Raw genomic sequence first — 22,976 nt, forward strand, 5'->3', positions numbered from 1 at the left:
TGCATTTATCACCTAAGTGTTTTATTGTACCCTTGTAATCAATAATTAAGAACCTTATTGGGAACTCTTTGTAACCTTAAGAGCCTTTTTGATATGTAAATCTTTTGTGCTCCTTCTTGTAAACAACTGGTCATGTTTAAATACTACTGGATTTATTCAATAAACGAGCCTTGATCAGGACTTGTCTTGGCTCCATTCTTTGCGTCCTTGTCCCCGCATTCCCACTCTCTGTTTCAGAAAAACCCAGTTCATTGTGCCACAGGCCGGCACAGGGCATCAGTTCAAGTCCTGGCTGCTCCACTTCTGATCCAGCTCCCTGCTAATGCACCTGGGAAAGCAGAGGAAGATGGCCCAAGCGCTTGGACTTGTCACCCATGAAGGAGACCTGGTTGGGGTTCCGGGCTCCTGGCAGTGGCCTGGCCCAGCCCTGGTCACTGCAGCTATTTGGGGAGGAGATCAGGGGATAGAAGATATCTTTTGGGGTTGGTGCTGTGGCATAGCGGGTAAAGCCACCACCTGCAGCACTGGCATCCCATATGGGCAATGGTTCAAGTCCCTGCTGCTCCTCTTCCGATCCAGCTCTCTGCTATGGCCTGGGAAAGCAGTAGAGGATGGCCCAGGTCCTTGGGCCCCTGCACCCATGTGGGAGACCTGGAAGAAGCTCCTGGCTCCTGGCTTCAGATTGGCGCAGCTCCAGCCATTGCGGCCAACTGGGGGCTGAGCAGCGGATGCAAAACCTCTCTCTCTCTGTAACTCTGATTTTCAAATAAATAAATAACTCTTAAAAGCATTTAGTTGGCCGGCGCCGCGGCTCACTAGGCTAATCCTCCGCCTAGCGGCGCAGGCACACTGGGTTCTAGTCCCGGTCGGGGCGCCGGATTCTGTCCCGGTTGCCCCTCTTCCAGGCCAGCTCTCTGCTATGGCCAGGGAGTGCAGTGGAGGATGGCCTAGGTGCTTGGGCCCTGCACCCCATGGGAGACCAGGAAAAGCACCTGGCTCCTGGCTCCTGCCATCGGATCAGCGCGGTGCGCTGGCCGCAGCGCGCCAGCCGCGGCGGCCATTGGGGGTTGAACCAACGGCAAAGGAAGACCTTTCTCTCTGTCTCTCTCTCTCACTGTCTACTCTGCCTGTCAAAAAAAAAAAAGAAAAGCATTTAGTTGTCATGTGTAACTCACCACCATAAAAATGCTTAAAAACAACAAAAAAGGTCACCTTCAGGCTACAGGTGCAAACAGTGCCCGAAACAAGGGACTTGGGTCCCATTCCCAAGAAATTTCGGGATGCATATGCAAATACTCCAAAATCCAGAAAAACCCACACTAGTCCCAAGCAGCTGGGATAAGGGATACTCAACAGTATGAGAGATAGAATGGAAAAAAGAAAAAGAACAAGAAAAAAACAGTAAAGAAGAAAACCAGTTCCCCTTGACTGGCTTCAGCCTGCGGGGAGTTAAGCAGGGGAACACAGGAACTCTGAGTGACCAGGTGGCACCCCAGGGCCCTCCTGCGGGGACTGGCCGCGAAGCCCCCAGACTCGGAGGCAGACTTGGGCCAGGGTCAGGGCCAGCGCGCGGTCCCCAGCCTCGGGTTTGCGTAACGGGCCGGTCCAGGGGCTCGGGCCCCACGCCGAGGACCCCAAGCTCTGGGCCTGTCTCCTCATCCGTCCGCTGGGGATGCCACAGCGCCCTACACTGCAGGGCCAGGGCGGGCCGGCATTGTCCAGGCCGCCGGAAGCGGTCTGTGGTGCGCCGGCCCCGGCGGGAAGGCCCTCCCCCGGCAGCCCCCAGCGCCGGGCAAACCCCACTCCCGGCCGGCGCCGGGCTCCGCCGCCCACGCGGCGCGCGCGAACCCGGGCAGGGCGTCCACGGGGCCGAGCAGCGGCCGGGAGCGGCGGGGGTCCCCGGGGCGCCCCCAGGACCCCCCCAGGGCCGCGACGGCGGCAGCGACGGCTCCAGCCCGCCCCCTGGCGCGCGGCCGCCACCCCAGCCCCGCGCGTGGCCTCCGCCGTCAGGGCGCGCGCGCCCCGCCCCCGCCCCCGAGCGCACGCGCGCGCCGCCGGCCTCCTACCTGCGCGCGCCGCGACCGCCGCTGCCGCCGCCGAGGCCGCGGTGGCGGGGCCGGCGGGGCGGGGGCGTGCGCGCTCCCGGAGCCGGAGGGGGCGGGGCGCGGGGCGGGGCGGGGGCGTGCCCCGGGGCGGGGGCGGAGCTAGGTGCCGCGGGCCCAGCGTTTAGCGCGCTTATGCGGTCCGGAGGCTCTGATTTCGCGCGCTGTGGCTTCCACCTCCCTGCACTGGCCAGTGAGCCGGTGAGGAGCGCCTTGGCACGAAGTGGGGTGGAGACGCTGCGCGGCGCTCCAGGCCTCGCCGCTGCGGAGGCCGGGCCTTAAAAGTTCCGGCCGTCCAGACCCCTCTCCCGCCACCCCGGAGCCCCCGGGAGCCACAGGGAAGCGTCCGGTGACTGGCACACGCTCTCCTGGCCTCAGTCTGTTCGCCTGTGAAATTGCGCTGCTCCTGGCGCCGCCCCCACCCCCACCCCCAGCTCAGGTGCAGTGGGGAGGAGAGCACACGGGAAAGTGTCTCGTGTTCATTTCTACCCTAGCCACACGCTCGCTGCGTCCCTTCCCCGGCCTAAGCTGTCTCCACTCTACTGGATCGGATCATTTTCAAAGGGGGAGGCAGGCGGGGCCGCCCGGGCTGTGGGAGGGGGTACCTGTTTAAAAGCGAGCTTGCCTCCATGGTCTTGTACTTGGATCCTGAGCGGCTGGGTCTGCTCCCCTGGTGGTAGGAGGGGGTGGGGGAGTTTATCTTCATCAGAGAGAAATCTGGCCTTTCCATCAGTGGCCGCGGGCGGGCCCCTAGGGCTCTGACACCCCGCAGTGGGCGAGGGGCCACCCTGGGGCCTGGGGTGCAGGGAGTGGTGTGGAGGTTGGGGGAAGGGCAGTTTCCCTGGGGTGTGCCTGGCCTGGCTGACCTCCTGCCAATCAGCACAGCTGGCACCAGGGTGCCCTGGCATGGCCTAGGTCTGTGTCACCCTGCCTGGGGTCCCCAGCCCTGCTGGCGGGCTCACCGCCTCACCAGGCCAGTCTGGTCCTGCCTGTCCGTGTGGCCTGCTTCAAGGAGCTTGTAGCACCGCGGGCGGAGCACAGGTCCCTATCTGTGCCCTTCCCTCCAGGGCCCTGCCTGTTCCTGGGCCTCGCAGGTCTCCCTGGGTGACCGGAGCCCACACCTCACAGGCAGCCTGTCCAGGCTGCGAGCCACACCGTGCTGGGCTCAGGTGAGGAAGGGGCGGAGCTGTGAGGGTTCTGGGATCATCTGTTGTAAGCAGGGGAGGCTGGGACTCAGAGAGGCACCTTCATTTGCCCCAGGACACACAGCAGGAAGTTCCAAGGCTTCTGATCCCATGCTGTTCCTGCTGCCTCACTGAGACAAACAGCTCCCCGGTGCTCAGGAGCTGCCGCAGGGGAGCCAGTACGCACCCCGGCCCGCCCCTGAGGGCCTCCAGCCTCCTCTCTCCCGGCTGGCTCTGCTCAGCTCAGCCTGGCTGTGATCATTGACCTCCCACTGCTGCTGCCCACCGGTCACCCCGTCCTATAACCAGGTGGTGCCCACCCCAGCAACCCCGGGACCAGCCACTGTGCTCACCTGCTGGCTGCACGGGGTTTGAAACCTGCGGCTCAGCTGACAGGGAAGCAAGTGGCTGGAGGCTGCTGGCACGGATCGGCTGGGGTGGACTCTGCCCACCACGCGCAAAACCACATTAACCAGGAGGCTTAGAGGGCGGGCGTTCTGGTTAACTGCATTTGCTGAGTAACTGAAGGCCAACATCGACATGCAAAGGCTTTCTAGAATGCCTGACTTAAATAACCAAAGAAACAAACAAACAAACAAACAAACAAAAAAAACCATACAGGGGCCGCACTGTGGCGCAGTGGGTTAACGCCCTGGCCTGAAGCACCCACATCCCATATGGGTGCTGGTTCTAGTCCCAGCTGCTCCTCTGCTGTGGTCTGGGATAGCATAGAAGATGTCCCAGGTCCTTGGGCCCCTGCACCCATGTGGGAGACCCAGAGGAAGCTCCTGGCTCCTGGCTTCGGATCAGCGCAGCTCCAGCCGTTGCAGCCATCTGGGGAGTGAACCAGCGGATGGAAGAGATCTCTCTCTCTCTCTCTCTACCTCTCTCTGTAACTCTTTCAAATAAATAAAATAAATGTTTTTTAAAAATGGACTTACAGTCCAGCAACAGGGAACTGAGATACTAAGTCATGGATTATTCATATAATGGGATACTATGATGTCATCCCAAATGTTACACAACTTTTTGTTTTTTGAGATACAGAGGCAGATAGTGCTTCTGTGTGCTGGTTCACTCCCTACATTCCTAGAACAGCCAGAGTTGGGCCACGCTGGAGCTAGGAACACAATGTGGGTCTCCCACATGGGTGGCAGGGACGTAAGTACTTAATCCATGTGTCCTCTGCTGCCTGCCGGGTGTACATTTGCAGTAAGCTGGAATCAAGTGAGGCTGGGACTCAAATGAGGCACTGCAACATGGGATGCGGGCGTCCCAAGCAGTGTCTTTTTTTTTTTTTTTTTTTTTTTTTTTTTTGACAGGCAGAGAGAGAGAGAGAAAGGTCTTCCTTTTGCCGTTGGTTCCTCCAATGGTCACTGCAGCTGGTGCACTGCAACCAGCACATCGCACTGATCCGAAGCCAGGATCCAGGTGCTTCTCCTGGTCTCCCATGGGGTGCAGGGCCCAAGTACTTGGGCCATCCTCCACTGCACTCCCTGGCCACAGCAGAGAGCTGGCCTGGAAGAGGGGCAACCGGGACAGAATCCGGTGCCCCGACCGGGACTAGAACCCGGTGTACTGGTGCCGCAAGGCGGAGGATTAGCCTGTTGAGCCACAGCACCGGCCGACCCCAAGCAGTGTCTTAACCGCTGTGCCAACCCCCCCTCCCCCGGCCTGTGGTGGCACTAAGCTGCCGTACTTCCGGGGTGGGGGAGGGGTACCCCACAGCGGACACCTGATACGGACAGGTGGGCTGCTGCCACACTTTTGCTCTGATGGTCTTTGTGGTTTCTCGGCTTTCCAGTCTGTAGCCAGGAATACTACACTGCCAAGTATCTGTCTACGTTCAAGCTGCAGGAAGGAAAACACTGGTCTCTTCCCCACTGCCGTCTGCTCGGCCCAGAGTGTGCTCTCCTCCTCTGCTCAGAGACCTCCACGGCCGTTGAGCATCTACGGGTGAGTGTCCGTGATGCACCTGTCACAGAGGAACGAAACCCCTCCAGGCCTGGCTGCAGAAGCTGCCACTTCACGCCGCGTTATTCCCTACAGAAGGAATAGGAACCTGCACGCGGTAAGCAGGTCTTCCGTGCCAGGCCCGGCAGGCCAAGGATGGATGCGGGAGCCAGACTGCCTGGGTTCAAATCCCAGCCCTGCCACTTACCAACTAGGTGACCTTGGGCAAATGCCATGACCTCACTGCGCATTCCAACATTTTACTTTAAAGATTTATTTATTTTTGTTGAAAGGCAGAGTTACAGAGAGGCAGGGGCAGAGAGAGAGGTCTTCCATCTGCTGGTTCACTCCCCCAGTGGCTGAAGCTGTGCCAATCTGAAGCCAGGAGCCGGGAGCTTCCTCCAGTCTCCAACACAGGTGCAGGGCCCAAGGACTCAGGCCATCTTCTACTGCTTTCCAGGCCACAGCAGAGAGCTGGATCTGAAGTGGAGCAGTTGGGAATAGAACCGGCGTCCACATGGGATGCTGGCACTGCCGGTGGTGGCTTTACCTGCTGTCACAGTGCTGGCCCCCCAAGTGGCATCTCAACATTTTAAAAACGGGAAAGACCACAGCCAAAGACAATGTGTCCCCTCCCCTCCCTCCACCCCCATTCATGCTGAACCCTAACCTCCTAGGTGATGGGGGCCTCAGGAGGCGGGGCGGTTACACCGGGAGGGTGGAGCCCTCCTGAGGGCAGGGGTGTCCCTGGTAAAAGAGGCCCCAGCGAGCTCTCAGCCCTGGCACCCACTGAGCGCACAGCGAGAGGACGGCCTCCCTGGCTCCATCAGTGCCTTGACCTCGCACTTCCCAGCCTGCAGCACCGCGAGAAATAAATCCATAAGCCACCTACCACCTGGCCTATTACAGCGCCTGAAAGGATTCAGACCCGCACTTAGCACAGGGCTGCTGAGATGAGGGAGTTTGTGTGTCTGCAGAAGCAACAGCTATCTCACTGTACAAGGGACGGTGAGGCCCAGGGCGGAACACGCTTATGACCTCAGAGGGTCAGGAGTCTGGCCCAGATTAGCAGGGCCCCAGGCACAGCTGCAGTCAAAGGCCTGGGGTCTCACCTGGAAAGGATCCCCATCGCTGGTGGGCTGCAGCAGGCCTGAGAAGTTCCGGGTTGCGCTGGCTGCCAGCGGAGGCTGCCCTCACTTCCAGCCACCCGACCACCTCCTGGGGCAGCTCCCACACTGCAGCAGCCGCTCACTCCAAAACCAGCAAGGCAGGGTACACACTTCCGTGACCATGGACGTGGCATCGGGCCGCCTTTGCTGTGTCCCACTGGCCAGGGGTCACAGGTCAACGAGGGAAGGGCATCGCCCAAGCCTGTGGGCAGCAGAAGCCACGCCCCCAGTGTAGGCAAATGCTCCCACATGCAAGGGGCAGCCAGGTCTCACGGAGCCCTCACCTCTCTGTGAGCTCCAGCAGGGGTAGGATCGAAGAGATGCCTGGCTTGTTATCAGGAAGTTTTGCTAAGGATCCTGGTACTTTAACAACGTTTTTCTTTTCTCCGATCCTGGTACTTTAACAACAATCTTTTTCTTTGTTCCCCCAGCTGGGACTCCCATCAGTGATGGAGAGCACCCACCTGTCCCTTGTCCCCCCGAGACTGCTCCAAGTGCTTTGCAGGTTAGGTCCTTGGTGGCCAAGGCCTCATCGGCTGCTCCTCCTCACAGCCAACAAGAGTTCTAGGCTTAGCACCTGAGAGGAAGGTGATTTAGGGACAAACTCTACGACAGGCACTGCTGGTGCTTGGCATGCCCCATCTGAGTGACACTTCCGTGGTCACCTCTCACCTGGGGACAGCCTGGACCAAAACCCATTTAGGGATGGGTATTTGGCACAGTGTTAAGACACCACCTGGGGGGAAGAACCACTACAATCCAAAAGCTATGAAATTTATATTAAATAAAAGCTTTAAAAAAAAATAAGCCACCACCTAGGACTCCTGCATCCCACGTCAGAGTCCCTGGGTTCAAGTCCTGCTCCAGCTTCCTGCTAACGAGGCAGGCAGGCAGGCAGAGCCACACGTACTATCCATGGGTTAACCCCAAAGGCCCACGGTAGCTGGGGCAGGGACCCAGGGACTTGAGCCATTTCCCTCTGCCCCCCAAGGGTGCCCACTGGCAGGAAGCCGGATCAGAAGTGGGTGAGCGGGACTTGAACCAAGCACTGGGACGCGGGACTGCTGCACCAAACGCCTGCTCCAATGGCAGTGGCTCCACTAAGGGCTTCCCGAGTCCCGGGAACAGCCCTTCATTCCCAGCCTCCGAAGCACCCGGAAGTTCCTACTCCAGAGAGAAGCCAGGAGCCGGGGAGTCCATCCGGGTCTCCCATGCGGGAGGCAGGGCTGTTTTCCCTGCCTTCCCAGTCACACCAGCAGGGAGCTGGACCGAGAGCGTCCAAACCGGGACTCAGCACATGATGTGGGAGTCGCAAGCAGCAGTTTGATGGGCCACACACCAGCCCTCGGGAGCTCTGGCATCCATGCTTCCGAAAACACACTCACCTCTGACACCCACTGACAAGTACAAATATTATTTATTGTTTTAATCTTAAAAACCTGGTCCCACAGAAAAGCCAGCAGTTTTTCAGTTCACGGTCTCGACCCTTCAAAAGCACTCTTTCAAGTGAGAGGTAAGTAAGTGCATTAAGGCGTTTCAGAGGTGCACGCGGCTACAACTTCTAAACCCGGGGCCCAGGCTGCCCTGGACGTGCAGGTCATGACGCTCCTCCTGCCTGTCTGTCACAGTCCCTGGAGGAGAAAAGGAAGTTACGAGGCTGCCTGCAGGTTAAGGCACTCAGAATCCACCCAAGGGAAACCCGCGTCTGCCCAGAGCAGACTGTGAACTTGTGAGTCCAGAGCGGCCGGCCGGCAGGCAGGCAGGAAGGCCGACCCAACTCCACGTCCACAGCTTCCCCTTCCGGCCCCAGCGCTGTTCCACCTGGCTTCCAGCACAGCCTCGAGCCGGCAGCACCAGCCTGGCCCGGCAGACACGGAACCAGCTGCTGGCGGCTCAGGACGTGCCGGCGCGGTCCCTTCCACAAAGGCAAGCAGTTAGTGCAGATCAGCACAGCAGGAAAGCAAATCATTACACATTTTACAGAGCTGCTTCACCCTTCCAATTTCGCCCCAATGGTTTATTCCAACCACGGCCTAAGACCCTGCTAGAAATCAGGCAAGGATCCTTGCTCCGGAAGGCGCCCTGACTACAGCCCACGGGAGTGCTCAAAACCCCCGCCACGGCAAGCAGGTGAGAGATGCACACCCCAAGAGGGCCGGTCGAGTCCACGCGGCACACACAACCCACTCCTGCTTCGGGCTTGTGTTTAATAGGGGTCACTTGGGAGACGCCCAAGTCTCAAGTCTCTCAAGCAAGCGGGCGGATGGGGACAGGGATCCCGGAGCGTCTTGTGTCTTGGATGTGTGCTGAATCCCAGGAAACAGTGACAGGAGCCCGTGACTCCTACCACGCACGGCCAGTTAAGGGAGCCAGACAAGGGCAGCAGAGTTACGCTCCCCACAGGCCGGCGGGGAGGGCTTCTTCCTCCTTCCTTGTGCCCAGCTGAAGTGGCTGCTTCCCGGAAGTCACAGGAGGAAAAGAGCTGTGTTCAGAACTGGACCCAGCCTGTCCCCGGCTGAAGCTGGCTGGAAGCTGACCTGTTCGGGGAGAGGGAGGGATGTTGCGGGGAGGCCTTAGGTGTTAGAGAATACAAAGCAGACCAAAGCTTCCTTCCCCCTGGGCACCAAGAGCTCCGTCAAATCAGCCTCTAATTGTTCTGGGCTGCACTCAGCAAGCTACAGCCCAGGGACCACTTCTGGCCCTCTCTGTTTCTTTAGTATTTCATTTAAACTTCATTCATAAGAGACTCTTAAATTAGTTGTATTACACCTCTATTTCTGCAAATGAAGTTTTACTGGTACATAGTTATGTCCATTCATTTACAAATTCTCTGTAGCTGCTTTTGTACCACAACAAAATTGAACAGCTGGAACAGAAACCACATGACCCAAGTAGCCTAAATTATTTGCTGGGGACTGGCATTGTTGTGCAACGGGTGACGCCGCCACCTGCAGTGCCAGCATCCCATATCCCAGATGCACAACTATCAACCCAGCTGCCTGCTAGCGCACCTGGGAAAGCAGCACAAGATGGCCCAAGTGCCTGGGCCCCTGCACCCTCATGGGAGACCCAGATGAAGCTCCTGGCTCTGCAGAGCCTCAGCTGTTGCAGCCTTTGGGAAGTGAACCAGTGGACGGAAGATCTCGCTCTCCCTCCCTAACTCTGCCTTTCAAACAAACAGAATAAATCTCTAAAGAATAATTAAATTAACTATTTGCTGCCCAGTCCTTTACAGGAATGGGGTGGGGGACAGAAAAATTAAAAAAAAAAAAAAAAAAAAAAAAGGAAATGGGGGGCAGGGAAGCGCTGCCATTTGGGTGCTGTGGGTTAAGTCACAGACAGACGCCAGCATCCCCTACTGGAGTGCCGGTTCGATTCCTGGGGGCTCCACTTCTGACCTGGCTCCCTGCTAGTGCACCTGGGGAAGTAGCTTCCAGGCTCCTGGTTCATCCTGGGCCAGCCTCCATCACTGCAGCCGTTTGGAGACCAACAGATGGAAGATGTCATCTCTGTTGCTCTGCCTTTCAAATAAAGTAAGTAAATCTTCCCAAAAAAGGAAAGAAAGAAAATGTAGGGGTGCACACCCAGCCTCGTGGCTAAGGCGCGGTTCAGATGCTGTGTTCCACAGAATGCCTGCATGCCCTACTCTTGGCTCCAGCTTTGCTAATGTGAATCCTGGAGGCTGATGCCTCAGGTGGGTTTCTACCGCCCACGCAGGAGACCTGGATTGAGTTTCTTGCTCCAGGCTTTGGGACAGTCGACATGGCCAGTGCAGACACTGGAGGGAAGCAGTAGATGGAAGATCTCTCTGCCCCTCAGGTAAATAAATAAAAAAATAAGGGGTTGGCATTGTGGTACAGTGGCTCAAGCTGCCACCTGCAATGCAGGCATCCAATGAGTGCCAGTTCACGTCCTGAGTGCTCCACTTTGGATCCAACTCCCTGCTAACACACCTGGACAGGCAGTAAAGATGGGCCAAGTTCTTGGGCTCTTGCTATCACCATGGGAGATCTGAATAAGGCTCCTGGCTCTTGGCTTCCAAGCCCTGGCTGTTGTAGCTATCTGGGAGTGAACCAGTGTACAGAAGATATTTCTCTCTGTGTCTCCCTTTCTGTAACTCTGCCTTTCAAATAAATAAATCCCTTTTTTTCTTCTTCTAAGAATTTATTTATTTGAGAGGCAGAATTACAGACAGAGACAGGTTTTCCATCTACTGGTTTTCCATCTGTGGCCCCAAATGGCCACAATGGCCAGAGCTGGGCCGATCCAAAGCCAGGAACCAGGAGCTTCTTCTGGGTCTCCCATGTGGGTGCAGGGGCCCAAGCACCTGGGCCATCTTCTGCTGCCTTCCCAGGCCATAGCAGGGAGCTGTGTCAGAAGGGGAGCAGGGAGAACCAACGGTAAAGGAAGACCTTTCTCTCTCACTCTCTCACTGTCCACTCTGCCTGTCAAAAATAAATAAATAAATAAATAAATAGATAGATAGATAGATAGATAGATAGAAGGGGAGCGGCTGGGACATGAACCAGTACCCATATGGGATGCTAGGGCCACAGGAGGAGACTTAGCCTACTATGCCACACTGCTGGCCCCCAAATAAATCTTTTTAAAAAATAAAATGTGTGCTCATCCCCATTTTAATGGCAAGACAGGAATTTAGCATCTTTTCACTCTGACCCAAAGTGAAGGCTTGACATCTCAAGGAGTCAGAAGACACTACGCCTTGCCTCAGAGGTCCCGTGATGGGCTAAAGCGAGCACCTGGGTCTTAACCTGAGCGTGGCATGCTGGGAAGCTGGAGATGGGGGGAGACGGGGAATACTGGGGGCAAGCCAAGGCCCTCGGTGAGACGCCTTAAAGGTCCACACAGATTTGCAGAAGGGAGCCCCAGGCTGCCTGGCAGTGGAAAGCAGCAAAAAGCCTTCCTGGAGAGAAATGTGCGACCCAAAGCAGGCTCCGGGGCTCTAGCCTCTGGCTGCCGTGAGACAAACCACCCCAGCGTTTAGGGAAACAGCCCTGGCCCAGCCCCACCACACAGCGTGGCTCTCCTCACCCTGTGGATTTGGTGAAGTCTCCCCAGATGTCGGCAGAGGCGGCAGTGGCAGGCTTGGGCTGTGGCCAGGACACAGTGGCACCTCCTATTGATGTCCCCGAGTCCGATGAGTAGGGAGAGACGGAGACAGGAGAGTCAGAGCTGGAGACAGCAGAGTCCGAGACCGCTCTTTTGCTTCCCCTGGTGCCCAAATCCCGGGACTCAGTCATCAGTCTCCTGGGGGCAGTGGCTGAGACTCGGCCGCCCTGAGCGCCCACAGCCCAGCGTCTGCAGCAAACAGCTGGGAATACGACGTGCCAGACAGGGGCCAAGCCCTGAGCCCCCGGCCGATTAGGGCTCGGGGAGAGCCTTCCAGAAGAGCCTACATGGGAGCTGGTCCTCGTGTCTCTCTTATCAGAGTGGGTGGTGTCACAGGGCTGCAGTGCCGGCTTCTGTGCCCTTCCAGTACTCCCCACTGCTGCCCAGTGACCCTCCTGAAGGCCCTACGCCCGCCACCTTCCAGCTTGCTACCAGCTTCCATTTCTACTCTGCTTTGGGCTGGGAGCCCAGACAACTCTAGGAACACCTCGGCGATTTAGTTTCACTGTTTGCCACCCCCTTCCCTGACAGTCACCGCAGTCCCGAGGGGAAGACAGGCCAGGACAGCTGTGTGACTGCGCAGGTCACTTACGTTTCAGTTTTCTTATCTAAAATGGGGACAAGGACCAATGTTGCAGCCCAGGGGCTTAAGCTACTGCTTGTGATGCCTCTGCTTCCAATCCAGCTACCTGCTAATGCACCTGGGAAAGCAGCAGATGGTCCTAGTACTCGGGCCCCTGCACCCATGTGGGAGAGCTGGATGGAGTTCCAGGCTGCTGACTCCAGCCTGGCCCAGCCTCAGCCATTGTGGGAGTGAACCAGCAGATGGTAATCTGTCTCCCTCCCTGTCACTCCACCTTTCAAAGCAATCAATCAATCAATTCCTAATAACTACTTCCTAGCACTGGTGTAAGAATGACACTAGTTAATATATACAGAGTGCTTGCCACAGGCTGGCACAGAGAACCAATAATGGCATTATCAGCATGAGAGCTCACAGCCATAAGCGCGTACCATGTTCTAGACACTTCCCGAAGGGCTGTGCATGGCCTGGCTTATTGGAACCTCTGCTGTAGGCACCATTACTACAGACGAGAGCACTGACGTGCGGAGGACTGAGTGGTTTCCAAGGCTTACCTAGGAAGCTGGCGTTTAACTCAGCCAGTCTGGCTCCGGAGCACGCGGTAGACACTGAGGAAATGGCGGCTGTTCATGATGGACTACCCGCCACTGCCTCATCGGCACGTCCGCTGCCAGTCCTGCACCTCAGAACACGAGGCTCCCCAGTGCCTAACACGCCGCCTGCACACCGCAGGTACTCTAAGTTACCTGTTAACGCACGGCCCAGGACCGGCACTGCGGCTTAGCAGGTAAAGTGGCTGCCTACGGCACCAGCATCCTGTATGGACACTGGTTCAAGTCCCAGCTGCTCCATTTCCGATTAAGCTCCCTACTAATGAGCCTGGGAAAGCAGCAGCAGATGATCCAAGTGTTTGGGCCCTGCACCCACGTGGGAGACCCAGATGAAACTCCGGGCTCCTGGCTTTGGCCTGGCCCAGCACTGGCCGTTGTGGACACGGGAGAGTGAACCAGCAGATGGAAGACCTCTCCCTCTCTGTTAACTTTTTTTTTTTTTTTTTAAGATTTATTTATTTGAAAGGCAGAGTTACACAGAGAGAAGGAGAGGCAGAGAGAGAGAGAGAGAGAGAGAGAGAGAGAGAGAGAAAGAGGTGTCTTCCATCCACTGGTTCACTCCCCAATTGGCAACAACTGGCAACAATGGCTGAGGCTGTGCCGATCCAAAGCCAGGAGCCAGGTGCTTTTTCCAGGTCTCCCACACGGGTGCAGGGGTCCAAACACTGGGCCATCTTCTACTGCTTTCCCAGGCCATAGCAGAAAGTTGGATCAGAAGTGGAGCAGCCGGGTCTCGAACTGGCACCCATATGGGATGCCAGCACTGCAGGGAGTGGCTTTACCCGCCACGCCACAGCGCCAGCCCCTCTGTAACTCTTTCAAATAAAATAGATAAATCTCAAAACAAACAAACACACCACTGCACGGCCAGAGGCAGCGGCTCGGACCTTGGTGAGACTGTAAACAGGATGCCAGGGCAGGGCGCCCCAGGACCCTCCTCTGAGAAATCGCTGAGTGATTCCTGGTGCCGGGCAGAGGCGCCCTGGCTGCGATGCTGCCTCCCTCTTGGCTGGGGCCTTCCCCACGGGGCTGAGGCTTGAACACATCGGGGCTCTCAGAACTGGTGAAGCAGAAGGGCTTCCGGCCGGGACCAGGAACCTGGGGAGAGCTGCACGCAGAGCCGCCCAGCCCGGGAAGGCGGGGGACACTGGCTTGTCAGCTGGAGGTCTCCACAGAGCTCGTGGGCCCGGCCTGTGGAGCTGTGGAGGGGCCGCCTGCCGCCCCCAGAGCAGCTCAGCCCCCCGCCTCTCCAGCACCCCTTGGCAGCCCTCACACTGCAGCCGTCTCCCCAGACTCAGCAGGTGGCAAAGTCTGAGCCTGATGCATGCTCCTGTCTCTGCCTGAAATGCCAACGCCCTCCCCTCCCCCATCTCATGCCTTCAAATCCGGCTCCAGGCTGCCACGAAGCATCGCCGTATCACACCAGGCACTAGTGAGTCTTGCTGCACACACCTGGTCTCTGTGCCTATGGCTCCTCTCTCCCACTAGACATGAGCAGAGACCACGTCTCCAGCACCCACTCACGCCCACTGAGCAGCCAGTGAGCTCCTGGAACCCACAGTGACACACGGGCCGCCAGCCGCGCCTGTCAGGTCCAGGAGAAGGCGCCAGGGGACGCCTGACCCAGTGGGTGCTGTGTGCAGGACCCACTGTGGTGCCCACCTTCCAGCCCGAAACACACAGGACTCAACACCAAATCGATGTATGGGAGGAGGGAAAGCCACGGGCCCCAGCTGTCACCCTGGGGCACTGACCTGAACCAGGAGCAGCTGCCGGCTGGACAAAGGATCCGCCCCCAGACAACTGCTCCCCAGGGGGAGGGGTCAGGGTGGAGGTCTTGCCGCCCGGCGGAGGGGGAAGCAGGCTCAGCCCTCCAGTGCTGGCGGGCCGGGCTCGGGGAGTCCCAGCCACTCCTTCCTTCTTCTTCATGTTCTAAAGAGAGCAGAAGCGTGCGTGTTAGTCCATTCTGCTGGAGTCCCACTGCCTCAGACAACCCATGAGGGGGACAGGGGACCCCCAGGCCCCGTGTAACCCACGGAGAGCACACCTAGCGCCTTCTGTCAGGAGCTGTGGCCGACACAGCACGTTCTGCATCCGCCACAAACGTTTCATTTTAAAACCCAGCACCCAACTCAACTGACCACCAGGGCAGCAGAAATCAAAAATCCAACGGGTCACCATCACACCCCCTCAGAAAGGCTACAACGCGGTCAAGGAGTGACAAGGACACAGCGCAACCAGGACACTCACGTGGTGCCGGGGAGGCGTCAGCGGGTCAGACCGCTTGGAAAGCCTCCATAAAGCTCAACACAGGAACTGGACCCTGCGAGTCCATGCCAGAGACCCGAAAGCAGTGCACCCGAGACGTGAACTCCAGCCTCCCAGGAGCGCTATTTGCAACAGCCCCGAAGTGCGAGCCACCCAAGTGCCCACCGCCAGCAAAACAGGCAAGGAAGCCGAGGACAGTCTCCCTGTGGCCCGGGCTGCGAAATGAGAATGAACCCGCGACAGGGGACAGGACAGGCGGCTCCCACAGTGCTACACCGGCTGAGAGAAAAAACTGCACTCAAGGGTACGAAGTGCACAACTCAGCTCATGAAGGTTAAGAACACACTGTGGTGCCGTAGGTTAATGCCCTGACCTGCAGCGCCGGCATCCCGTATGGGCACCGGTTCTGGTCCCGGCTGCTCCACTTCCGATCCAGCTCCCTGCTTTGGCCTGGGAAAGCAGCAGCAGCAGACAGCCCAAGTGTGTGGGAGACCCAGAAGCAGCTCCTGGTCTCTGGCTCTGGATCAGCTTAGCTCCGGCCACTGTGGCCATCTGGGGAGTGAACCAGTGGATGGAAGACCTCTCCCTGTCTCTCCCTCTCTGTAACTCTTTCAAATAAATAAATCTTTTTTAAAAAGAAAGACCCCAGGAAGTGCAGAGCACTGGAAGCCAGGCCGTGGTTGCTCGGGCAGGCAGTGATGGGGGGCGGGGGGTGTTTCTGGAGTGGAGACAAGCTTCTGTGTCTGGACCCGGGAGTGAGCGGCCAGGTCGCTAAGTGCAGGTTTTGGGGATTCACTGAATTCTGCATTTAACATGTGTGCATTTTTAAATATGCTTATTATACGTCAACAAAATGTTAACCACACACACACGCGCGCGACACTGAGCACCGAGGCAGAGCCGGGAAGCAGCGCCGGTTGCAGGGCTGAAGGTGATGTCACCGTGAGGACAGCAGCAGCTCGACCAAACGTTAAGACAGCCCTGGAGTCCAAGGACGCACGGAGCTGGGGTGGAGGCGCCCGGCCCAGGCAAGTGCCCTCCCTCCTCCAGGCTTCGACCTGCTTGCCTTTGCGAGCAGAGGGAAGGACGTTCAATTCAACGAGAAATGCCTGAAAACACTACCTGGCCCACAGCTGCTGCTCAGTAAGTGTTAGTTTCCGCCAAGCAAGAGAAAGAATCACATCCCAACCAGTCCAGGGGCTGGCCCTCGCTCTCCTAAGGGCCAGCGGCCAACTGCAAAGGTCCCAAGTCACCACCAGCAGGAAGCAGAAAAGAGGAGAGAGAGACGGTAAGTAAAGAAAAGCATCATTTTTGAGTTGCAAAATCTCTTCAAAAAAAAAACCACCAGTTCCATTTGGTCCTCGGTCCCCACACATCCTGACTGCCAACTCCATCTCCCCCGGACCCCTGCAGCCAAGGAAGGCCAAGCCTGGCGCCCCAGCCCAGGCCTGCCTTCCCTATTCAACGGCGTCACGCAACGCCAGCTGCGGAGTGGCTCAGAAGACACAGGGAGCCCGGAGAGCACCAGCAGAGGCCGCCCTGGCTCCCCGCGCCCACCCCTCGCCTTCCTGCCTGGCTCCTTTCCTCAAGGCACCAGGCCAAGACGCAGCTTCCGCTGAGCACGCTGACCCCTCCTGACCCCCTCCAACAGCCAGGCAGAACCCCAGGTCCACTAGTTGGGGGCTGATGCGCTTTCTCAACTCAGAAGCTCTGCCCAGACCACCCTTTGAGCCCTCTTCTCGTGCCAACAGGTTGCTTCTTCCAGGAAGCCTTCCTTGGTTGCCCAAATTACAGCTGTGTGTGCTTCCTCTGGTAAGGGAGCTCTTGGGCCACGACGTGATCGCATTCACTGCCCATCTCAGCTGAGCTGTGAGCTCCACGAGGGCGGAGCCTCTTCTTCAGCCTTGGTGTAAACCCAGCACAGTGCACCCAACTCAATCAATGCTTGCAGTGGAACTGCGGGAACAGTGACGGCCCCTGGGCTGGGCGGCCACGCACATCACGTGGCCAAGGCCAAGGCAGCCAAGCTAGGGCAGGACTCACTGCAATGTTGAGCTTGATGGTCTGACCCTCCTTGAAGCCCAGGTCCAATTTGGGACCCTGGTCGGGGTTCTGGGCTTGCTTCGCGAATTCCCACTGCTGCTTCACCCACCTGGAGAGAGAAGAGAAGAGACGATGAGAAGCGAGCGCCCAGCGGCCCCGCGCTCCCGCCCCAGCTCACTGCCGCCCGCGGTCAGCCCGGGAGGCGCTGGGGCTGCGGCAGGAGCACAGAGCGCGCAGGCTGCGGCGTCCGGCCCGACTCCAGATCCTGACTCTGACCTCACAGGGCGGCACCCGAGCAGCTTCCTCCCACTCTACAGGCGCTAAAGATCGCTGAGATTCGGACGAGACGCAGCCCGTACCCGCCGCTAACACCGACCTCCAGGAAGTTCGAGAACTGGCCCCCACCTCCCCAGCAACACTGAAGTTCTCAGCTGGAATAAGCAGCAAGACACGGTCCCCACGCATCTCTGAGTGCTCATCCTGTAGGCGGCGAGCAGACACGGGCGCCACAGAGGCCTTCCCCTCGGCACAGCGCCACCCAGCAGCCACCAGGACTGGGGGCACCAGCGGGGAACAGCCCCGCGGATGGCAGAGGAGCACTCTCCGGCCCTTTCAGCTTCGACACGGACACCACGGTGCCCAGCGCCACTCATTACATCACGGAGCAGCAGGGCCAGGGCGCGCACGGGGCCTGTCGAGGCCTCTGGCGGCTCAGGGGCCTGTTAAGGGAGGAGTCTGACACCCTGAAGACCGGGCCGGCTGTCTGGGACAGAACAGAGTGGCCTCCGGAAAGCAGCCACCTTCGCAGCGGAGATGAGGCCCGGCAGAGCGGAGGGGAGTTTCCCCAGGCTCTGCCGCAGGCAAATCACTCACGGCCACTCGGCACCCCAACCCGGGCTGCGGCTCTGTCGGGGAAACAGGGAGGAGGCAGGAGCACGCGTCCGGGCGCCACTCACTTGAAATGGTCCTGCAGCGCGACGTTGAAGTCAAAGGCATCGCCTCGGTCCCCGAAGCCAATTCCAATAAACGCGCGTCGCCCTGGGGGACAGCACTCGCTTAACCCTGCTTTCCAGGGGCGGAGCCAACCCTCCGGAAAAGGCCGCACCAGACCCGCACGTACCGTTTCCGTCTTCAACGCGGATAACGAAGTACCTGCTGGAATCGGTCACGCTCTCCACGGCTGTGCCAGGAAACTGATCCACTGGTGCCTGAGCGAACAGCTCCCCTGCAAGCACAAGTCAGGAGAGCCCTGAGCGCCCGCCCAGCCTGGGCTCCCGGCACACGCCGAGCCCCGAGCGCCCGCCCAGCCTGGGCTCCTGGCACACGGCCGAGCCCCGAGCGCCCGCCCAGCCCGGTGCTCCCAGTCCACAATCGGGCCTTGTTCCCACAAGGTATCTGCAACAGGCCAAGGCTGACGGGTGCACCTTACTCGGGGATACAGACTAAATCCATTCTCACCGAAGGGAAGACGCAGAACTATGGGGCTTGTTTGTTTCACTACTTATTGTCATTGAAAGGGAGAGGGAGACAGATGTGGAGCGAGATTGGCATCTGCTGGTTCACTCCTCGAATGCCTACAGCGGCCAGAGGTAGGCCAGGCCAACGCCAGGGGCTGGGAACGCAGTCTTCCGCGCGGGGGCCCGGGGCCCGAGGACTCGCGCCATCACCGGCCGCCTCTCAGGAAGCTGGCTCAGAAGCAGAGCAGCCGGGACTCACACCCGGCAATCCAATACGGGATGAGGACGTCCCGAGCGGCGGATCACCACGGCATGGAATGCCCAGGGCGGCGAGGAGAGGTTTACGTCAGACGGCCAACAGGTCACATCCAGGCCGCCGTGCTAGCATCCGTCTCAGAATCACCTCACAGGCAAGACAACCCAGACTTCTGGCTTTTCTTACAAGTAAAAGCTCCATCAGTGCTGGCCCTCCATTCTTGAGAGTAACGGGCTGGAGCTGCTACCCACCTGGCCCATCTGGTTCCCACGTTTACGCGACCTGCCTGAACCCCCAGGGCCCTGAGCCCCTGGACTGGGGGTGTGTCACACCTTCAGAAAAGGCTGAGATGCGAGGCAGGACCGGGAGAGGGGCGAGGAACCGTGTGGAAAGGAGGAAGGCTCTGAAGCAGGCTGATGGAGTCCCCCAGACAGGGCACAGGTGTGACGGGTTTGAAAGGGGCCCGGTGCCAGGCGCCCCTCGGCACAGCCCCAGCAGTGTGGCAGTGTCCACGCTGAGTATGGAGCCTGGGACTGCACGAGCCCTGGGGCTGTGAGGCCACCCCGTAACCAAGCTGAACTGAATCGACACCAGTGAGCCGAGTCTGCAGCCCCTTGTCAACCGCTCTGCCCCGTTTTGTACCCTGGGGCCCAGCCCACCCGGACCCTTCCAGCCTCGTCTCTCCCGGGTGACTCTGCTCCTCCTCCTCCTGGCAAGGAACACCTGCAGCCATGTTTCACTGCTGTAACCCAGGAGGTGCGGACATCTGGCAGAAGCCAGGGAGCTGCTGGGGGCCACCTGGACTCGGTAGCCTCTGCTACACAGGCTCGCCCAGCTCCAGCTGTCAGCGGGACAGAGGCTGAGAACTGGCCGAGAGTGACCCGCTCACTACCAACTAGGAGACGGAGATGACCGTGACCCGCAGCTGTGAGCACCTCAGGGTGGGCCTTAGGTGACACTCAGCCCTAAGCAGTGTTTGTGGCATTAGGCAGCCATGGTCCCAAAGTTTCCCAAGGAACACTGCCATCCCCTGTGACACTCCCCGGAACACCCGGCAAGTCTCTGGACACTGCCATCCCCTGTGACACCCCGGGACACCCCGGCAAGTCTCTGGTCACTGCCATCCCCTGTGACACCCCGGGACACCCAGCAGTCTCCGGTCAGAGTTCTCCGGCGTAGCCACGGAGCTGCCTCTTCAGACTCGTGTGTCGCAACACTCACGCGTTCTACCCCAGAAGCACAAGTCCCTGCTCCAGGCCACCTGCAGTCCATAAGCCAACTGGAACGGCATCTGCTCACCCCCTGTTTCCCACCCCCTTGTGGAAGAGGGACTAAAGGGACCTCCACGGCCACTAAAAGGAGGCCAAGGCTGCAGCGGTCACGTGGCCTGCCCAAGCTTTGCCAGCTGAGAAACAAGGGCAGCCAGTTCTGCCTCTCAATCTCTGTGCTTCCTTTTGCTCCACAAAGGAGAACCTCTACACGTTAGGAAAAATAAAGGACTGGGCCGGCGCGTGGCTCACTTGGTTAATCCTCCGCCTGCAGTGCCGGCATCCCATATGGGCGCCGGGTTCTGTCCCAGCTGTTCCTCTTCCAGTCCAGCTCTCTGCTGTGGCCCAGGAGGGAAGTGGAGGATGGCCAAGTGCTTGGGCCCTGCACCCGTGTGGGAGACCAGGAGGAAGCACCTGGCTCCTGACTTCGGATCGACATAGTTCTGGCCATAGTGTCCATTTGGGGAGTGAACCAACAGAAGGAAGACCTTTCTCTCTGTCTCTCTTTCTCACTATCTAACTCTATCTGTCAAGTAAATAAAAAAAGAACAAGAAAAAGGAAGGCCCAAGTGCAGCGCGGCCTCTCACTGACCGGGCGCCATCCCTATCTCCACGCCCAGTCTCGGGCTGGGATGGCTCCAGGCAGGTGCCTCCAAAGCCCACCAAAGGCCACAGTGTGCGACGCTCAGAGAGGATTCCCCAGCAGCTGCAGCCACCAGCCGCCAGCCGCCGCCTCGCAGCCATTCCCAGCTCCCTGTTACCGGGCGTGGTCAGCACAGAGCCGTCGTCGCCTTCACCCCACTCTGCTCCAGCGCTTCCTGCTGGGACCCCCTGCAGGTCTCCGGGGGCTTCACAGGGCAGAGTGGGGGATGCAGGCAGGCCCCGGGGCTCCGACCTCCGAGCAGCCTGTCCAGGCCTGGGCTGCTGTTCTGTGAAGCGGGGCGGGCGCCTCAGCCCAGGGCCGTACCTGAGGTCCTGTCCTCCAGCTTGATGTAGGCCACCTGCCCCTTGGCAGTGACCCGCAGCCGGCCGCTCCAGGACGGCTGGTCCAGTTGCCACTCCGCGGCCCTGCGGGGACAAAAACCACCGAGCCTCAGCCAGGCGCTCCTGCTCCTCCCTCCACCATGGGGACGGGAACGGAAGGGGCTTCTTCCCGGGCAGGCTCTGCAGGCCACATAGCCGCCCGCGCCGCACGGCCAAGGCCAGCGGGCTGTGTCGCTGTTCCCAAGTACTTTAACTCTTTTCTCCAGAGTGTGGCTGTAGTCCAATAAAACTGTCCAGAGAGACACCCGTCTTCAGAATCTCCCGCAGCCACTTCAAAAGCAGAAACTTCGAGCGCTGGGCCGTGCCCACCCGTTCCAGACCACGGCGGCCTCGTCTGCAGGGGGTTTCCTCCAGTTCCCTTTCTGTGGAGGAAGCTGCCGCGGGCACCGCGGCCTCTGCCCAGGCCCTCTGGTCCGTGTGGAACCATGGAGACCTTCCCAGAGGAAGCGCACTCAGGGGAGCGGCCACCAGTAGACAAAGGGAGAGCAGGGGCTGGCGCCCAGGAGCACGCTCCCAGGAAGCCCCGCGCCCACGGAGACGGCCTCTGTACAAGCAGGTGGGCCAAGCAGCCGCTCAGTAAGACCCCCGAACACCCAGGGCCGTGGGCGTGCCCAGGAAGTCCCTCCACACCCTGGGTGAGCTGTTCCGGGGCTGTGCCCACACCCACTGTCGGTCCGCAAGTCAGCGGCCACAGTTTCAGTTCCTCATCGCGGGGCTGAAGAGGGCTCCAAGGCTGCCATAGGGGACAGCAGCCTCCTCTGCGCCAGCCCAGCCAGCCCGACGCTCGCTCGTCTCGCTCTCGGGGGGGACTCAACAGGCCGGAGGGGCTGGACGGGCTTCCCTGGTCTGTGGCCCATCGCCACCCTGATTTCAGAGAGCAAACGTGCGCTTGTCATTGTCGCTTCCACACTAGCTTAAAATCACAGCACGGAAACAGTACGTGTCGAAATCGGCTACTACGAGCGCGTGCAAACACAACGGGAAACGGAAGGAGAGACCAGGCGTGTGGACGCCCGGACCCCCGAGCCACGGGGCGCACGCTGCCCTCGGGAGCCAGCCCCTCGCCCCACTCACTGGCACGAAACAGCCAGGGGCCAGGCTGGCTGCTACTGCAGATCTTTCTTCTTCTAACATTTCTCGGCTTGTTCTGCTCGGGTACACGCGAGGGAACAAAATGCACACAGTACGAGAGGGTGCACGGCCAAAGCCCGGTTCTCCCAGTCCGGGTTCCCTTCCAGACGCTGGAGACACTGCAAGCCCATGGGTCTCCGGGGACGGCTGCGCGCCACACGTGCGGGTGGGCCCCCTCCAAACGCCACAGGCTGGGACCAGCGGTGGCAGGGGTAGCGAGGGGGTCCCTGGGCTTTAGTGTGCAGCTCCCGAGGACCGGTCCTCTCGGCTGGCCCCGGGCTCCCTCCCCTCCCCCTGGCGGCTCCCGACACGGCCAGGCCTCGTCCCCGCGTAAGGCGCTTCTAGGACGTCTCTGCCGCCGCCGGCGAGCGTTCCGAGAGAAAGATCTGTGATACGCCCACCCCGACCGAGGTCGGGGTACTCGGCCGTCCCCCGGGGTCCCCCAGCGCTAGACGCGACTTGAACGCCTTCCCCGCCGCGTCCCGCGGAGACGGCCGAAACTCTGCGTCCCCTCCCTGCTCCGGCCTCAAGCTGGAAGAAGCCGCGGCTTTCCGTCCCCCCTCGACCCTACAGCGGCCAGGGCCGTCCTCGGCTCCCGCAGTGGGTGTGTCGGGGCGGCAAGGAAGGGGTCAACGCGGGACTAGCCAGGCCCGGCGGCGGCAGGTCACCTGTAGCCACGGTTGGTGGCCCGCGGCGGAATGCGGTAGACGTGGACCTCCGGCTTGACACACAGCACAGACTCGTACTCGTTCTCGTCCATCTCGCCGTCCGGAGCCC

General features: G+C 59.5%; 2 protein-coding genes across 6 annotated transcripts in view; both read right to left on the reverse strand.

Moving 5' to 3' along the window:
• Window positions 1–2,142, reverse strand: part of CROCC (ciliary rootlet coiled-coil, rootletin) — a 47,373-nt gene extending 45,231 nt beyond the window's left edge. Inside the window, exon 1 of the mRNA XM_089301436.1 lies at window positions 2,067–2,142. The gene's annotated coding sequence lies outside the window, so the exon portion shown is untranslated. The remainder of the gene's footprint in view (window positions 1–2,066) is intronic.
• Window positions 2,143–5,497: 3,355 nt separating this feature from the next.
• NECAP2 (NECAP endocytosis associated 2) lies at window positions 5,498–22,976 on the reverse strand. 5 transcript variants are annotated; one of them, XR_016211264.1, is made up of 9 exons: window positions 22,868–22,976; window positions 20,992–21,092; window positions 18,164–18,268; window positions 18,000–18,081; window positions 17,044–17,152; window positions 16,123–16,233; window positions 14,487–14,664; window positions 11,461–11,545; window positions 5,498–5,719 (listed from the first exon to the last, which is right to left on the reverse strand). XR_016211264.1 is itself a non-coding variant. In XM_089301438.1 (8 exons), the coding sequence occupies exons 1-8, from the start codon at window positions 22,957–22,959 to the stop codon at window positions 5,686–5,688; spliced, it is 786 nt and encodes a 261-aa protein (XP_089157564.1). In that variant the 5' UTR covers window positions 22,960–22,976; the 3' UTR covers window positions 5,498–5,685. The 5 variants fall into 5 exon arrangements, 3 of the variants coding, with proteins under 3 accessions (XP_089157564.1, XP_002724162.1, XP_008251444.1); XR_016211263.1 differs by lacking the exon at window positions 5,498–5,719 and adding an exon at window positions 7,807–8,945; XM_089301438.1 differs by lacking the exon at window positions 16,123–16,233.

Source organism: Oryctolagus cuniculus, chromosome 7 (assembly GCF_051225735.1).
Source record: "Oryctolagus cuniculus isolate XC-2025 breed Fujian yellow rabbit chromosome 7, ASM5122573v1, whole genome shotgun sequence".
NCBI classification, from domain to species: Eukaryota; Metazoa; Chordata; class Mammalia; order Lagomorpha; family Leporidae; genus Oryctolagus; species Oryctolagus cuniculus.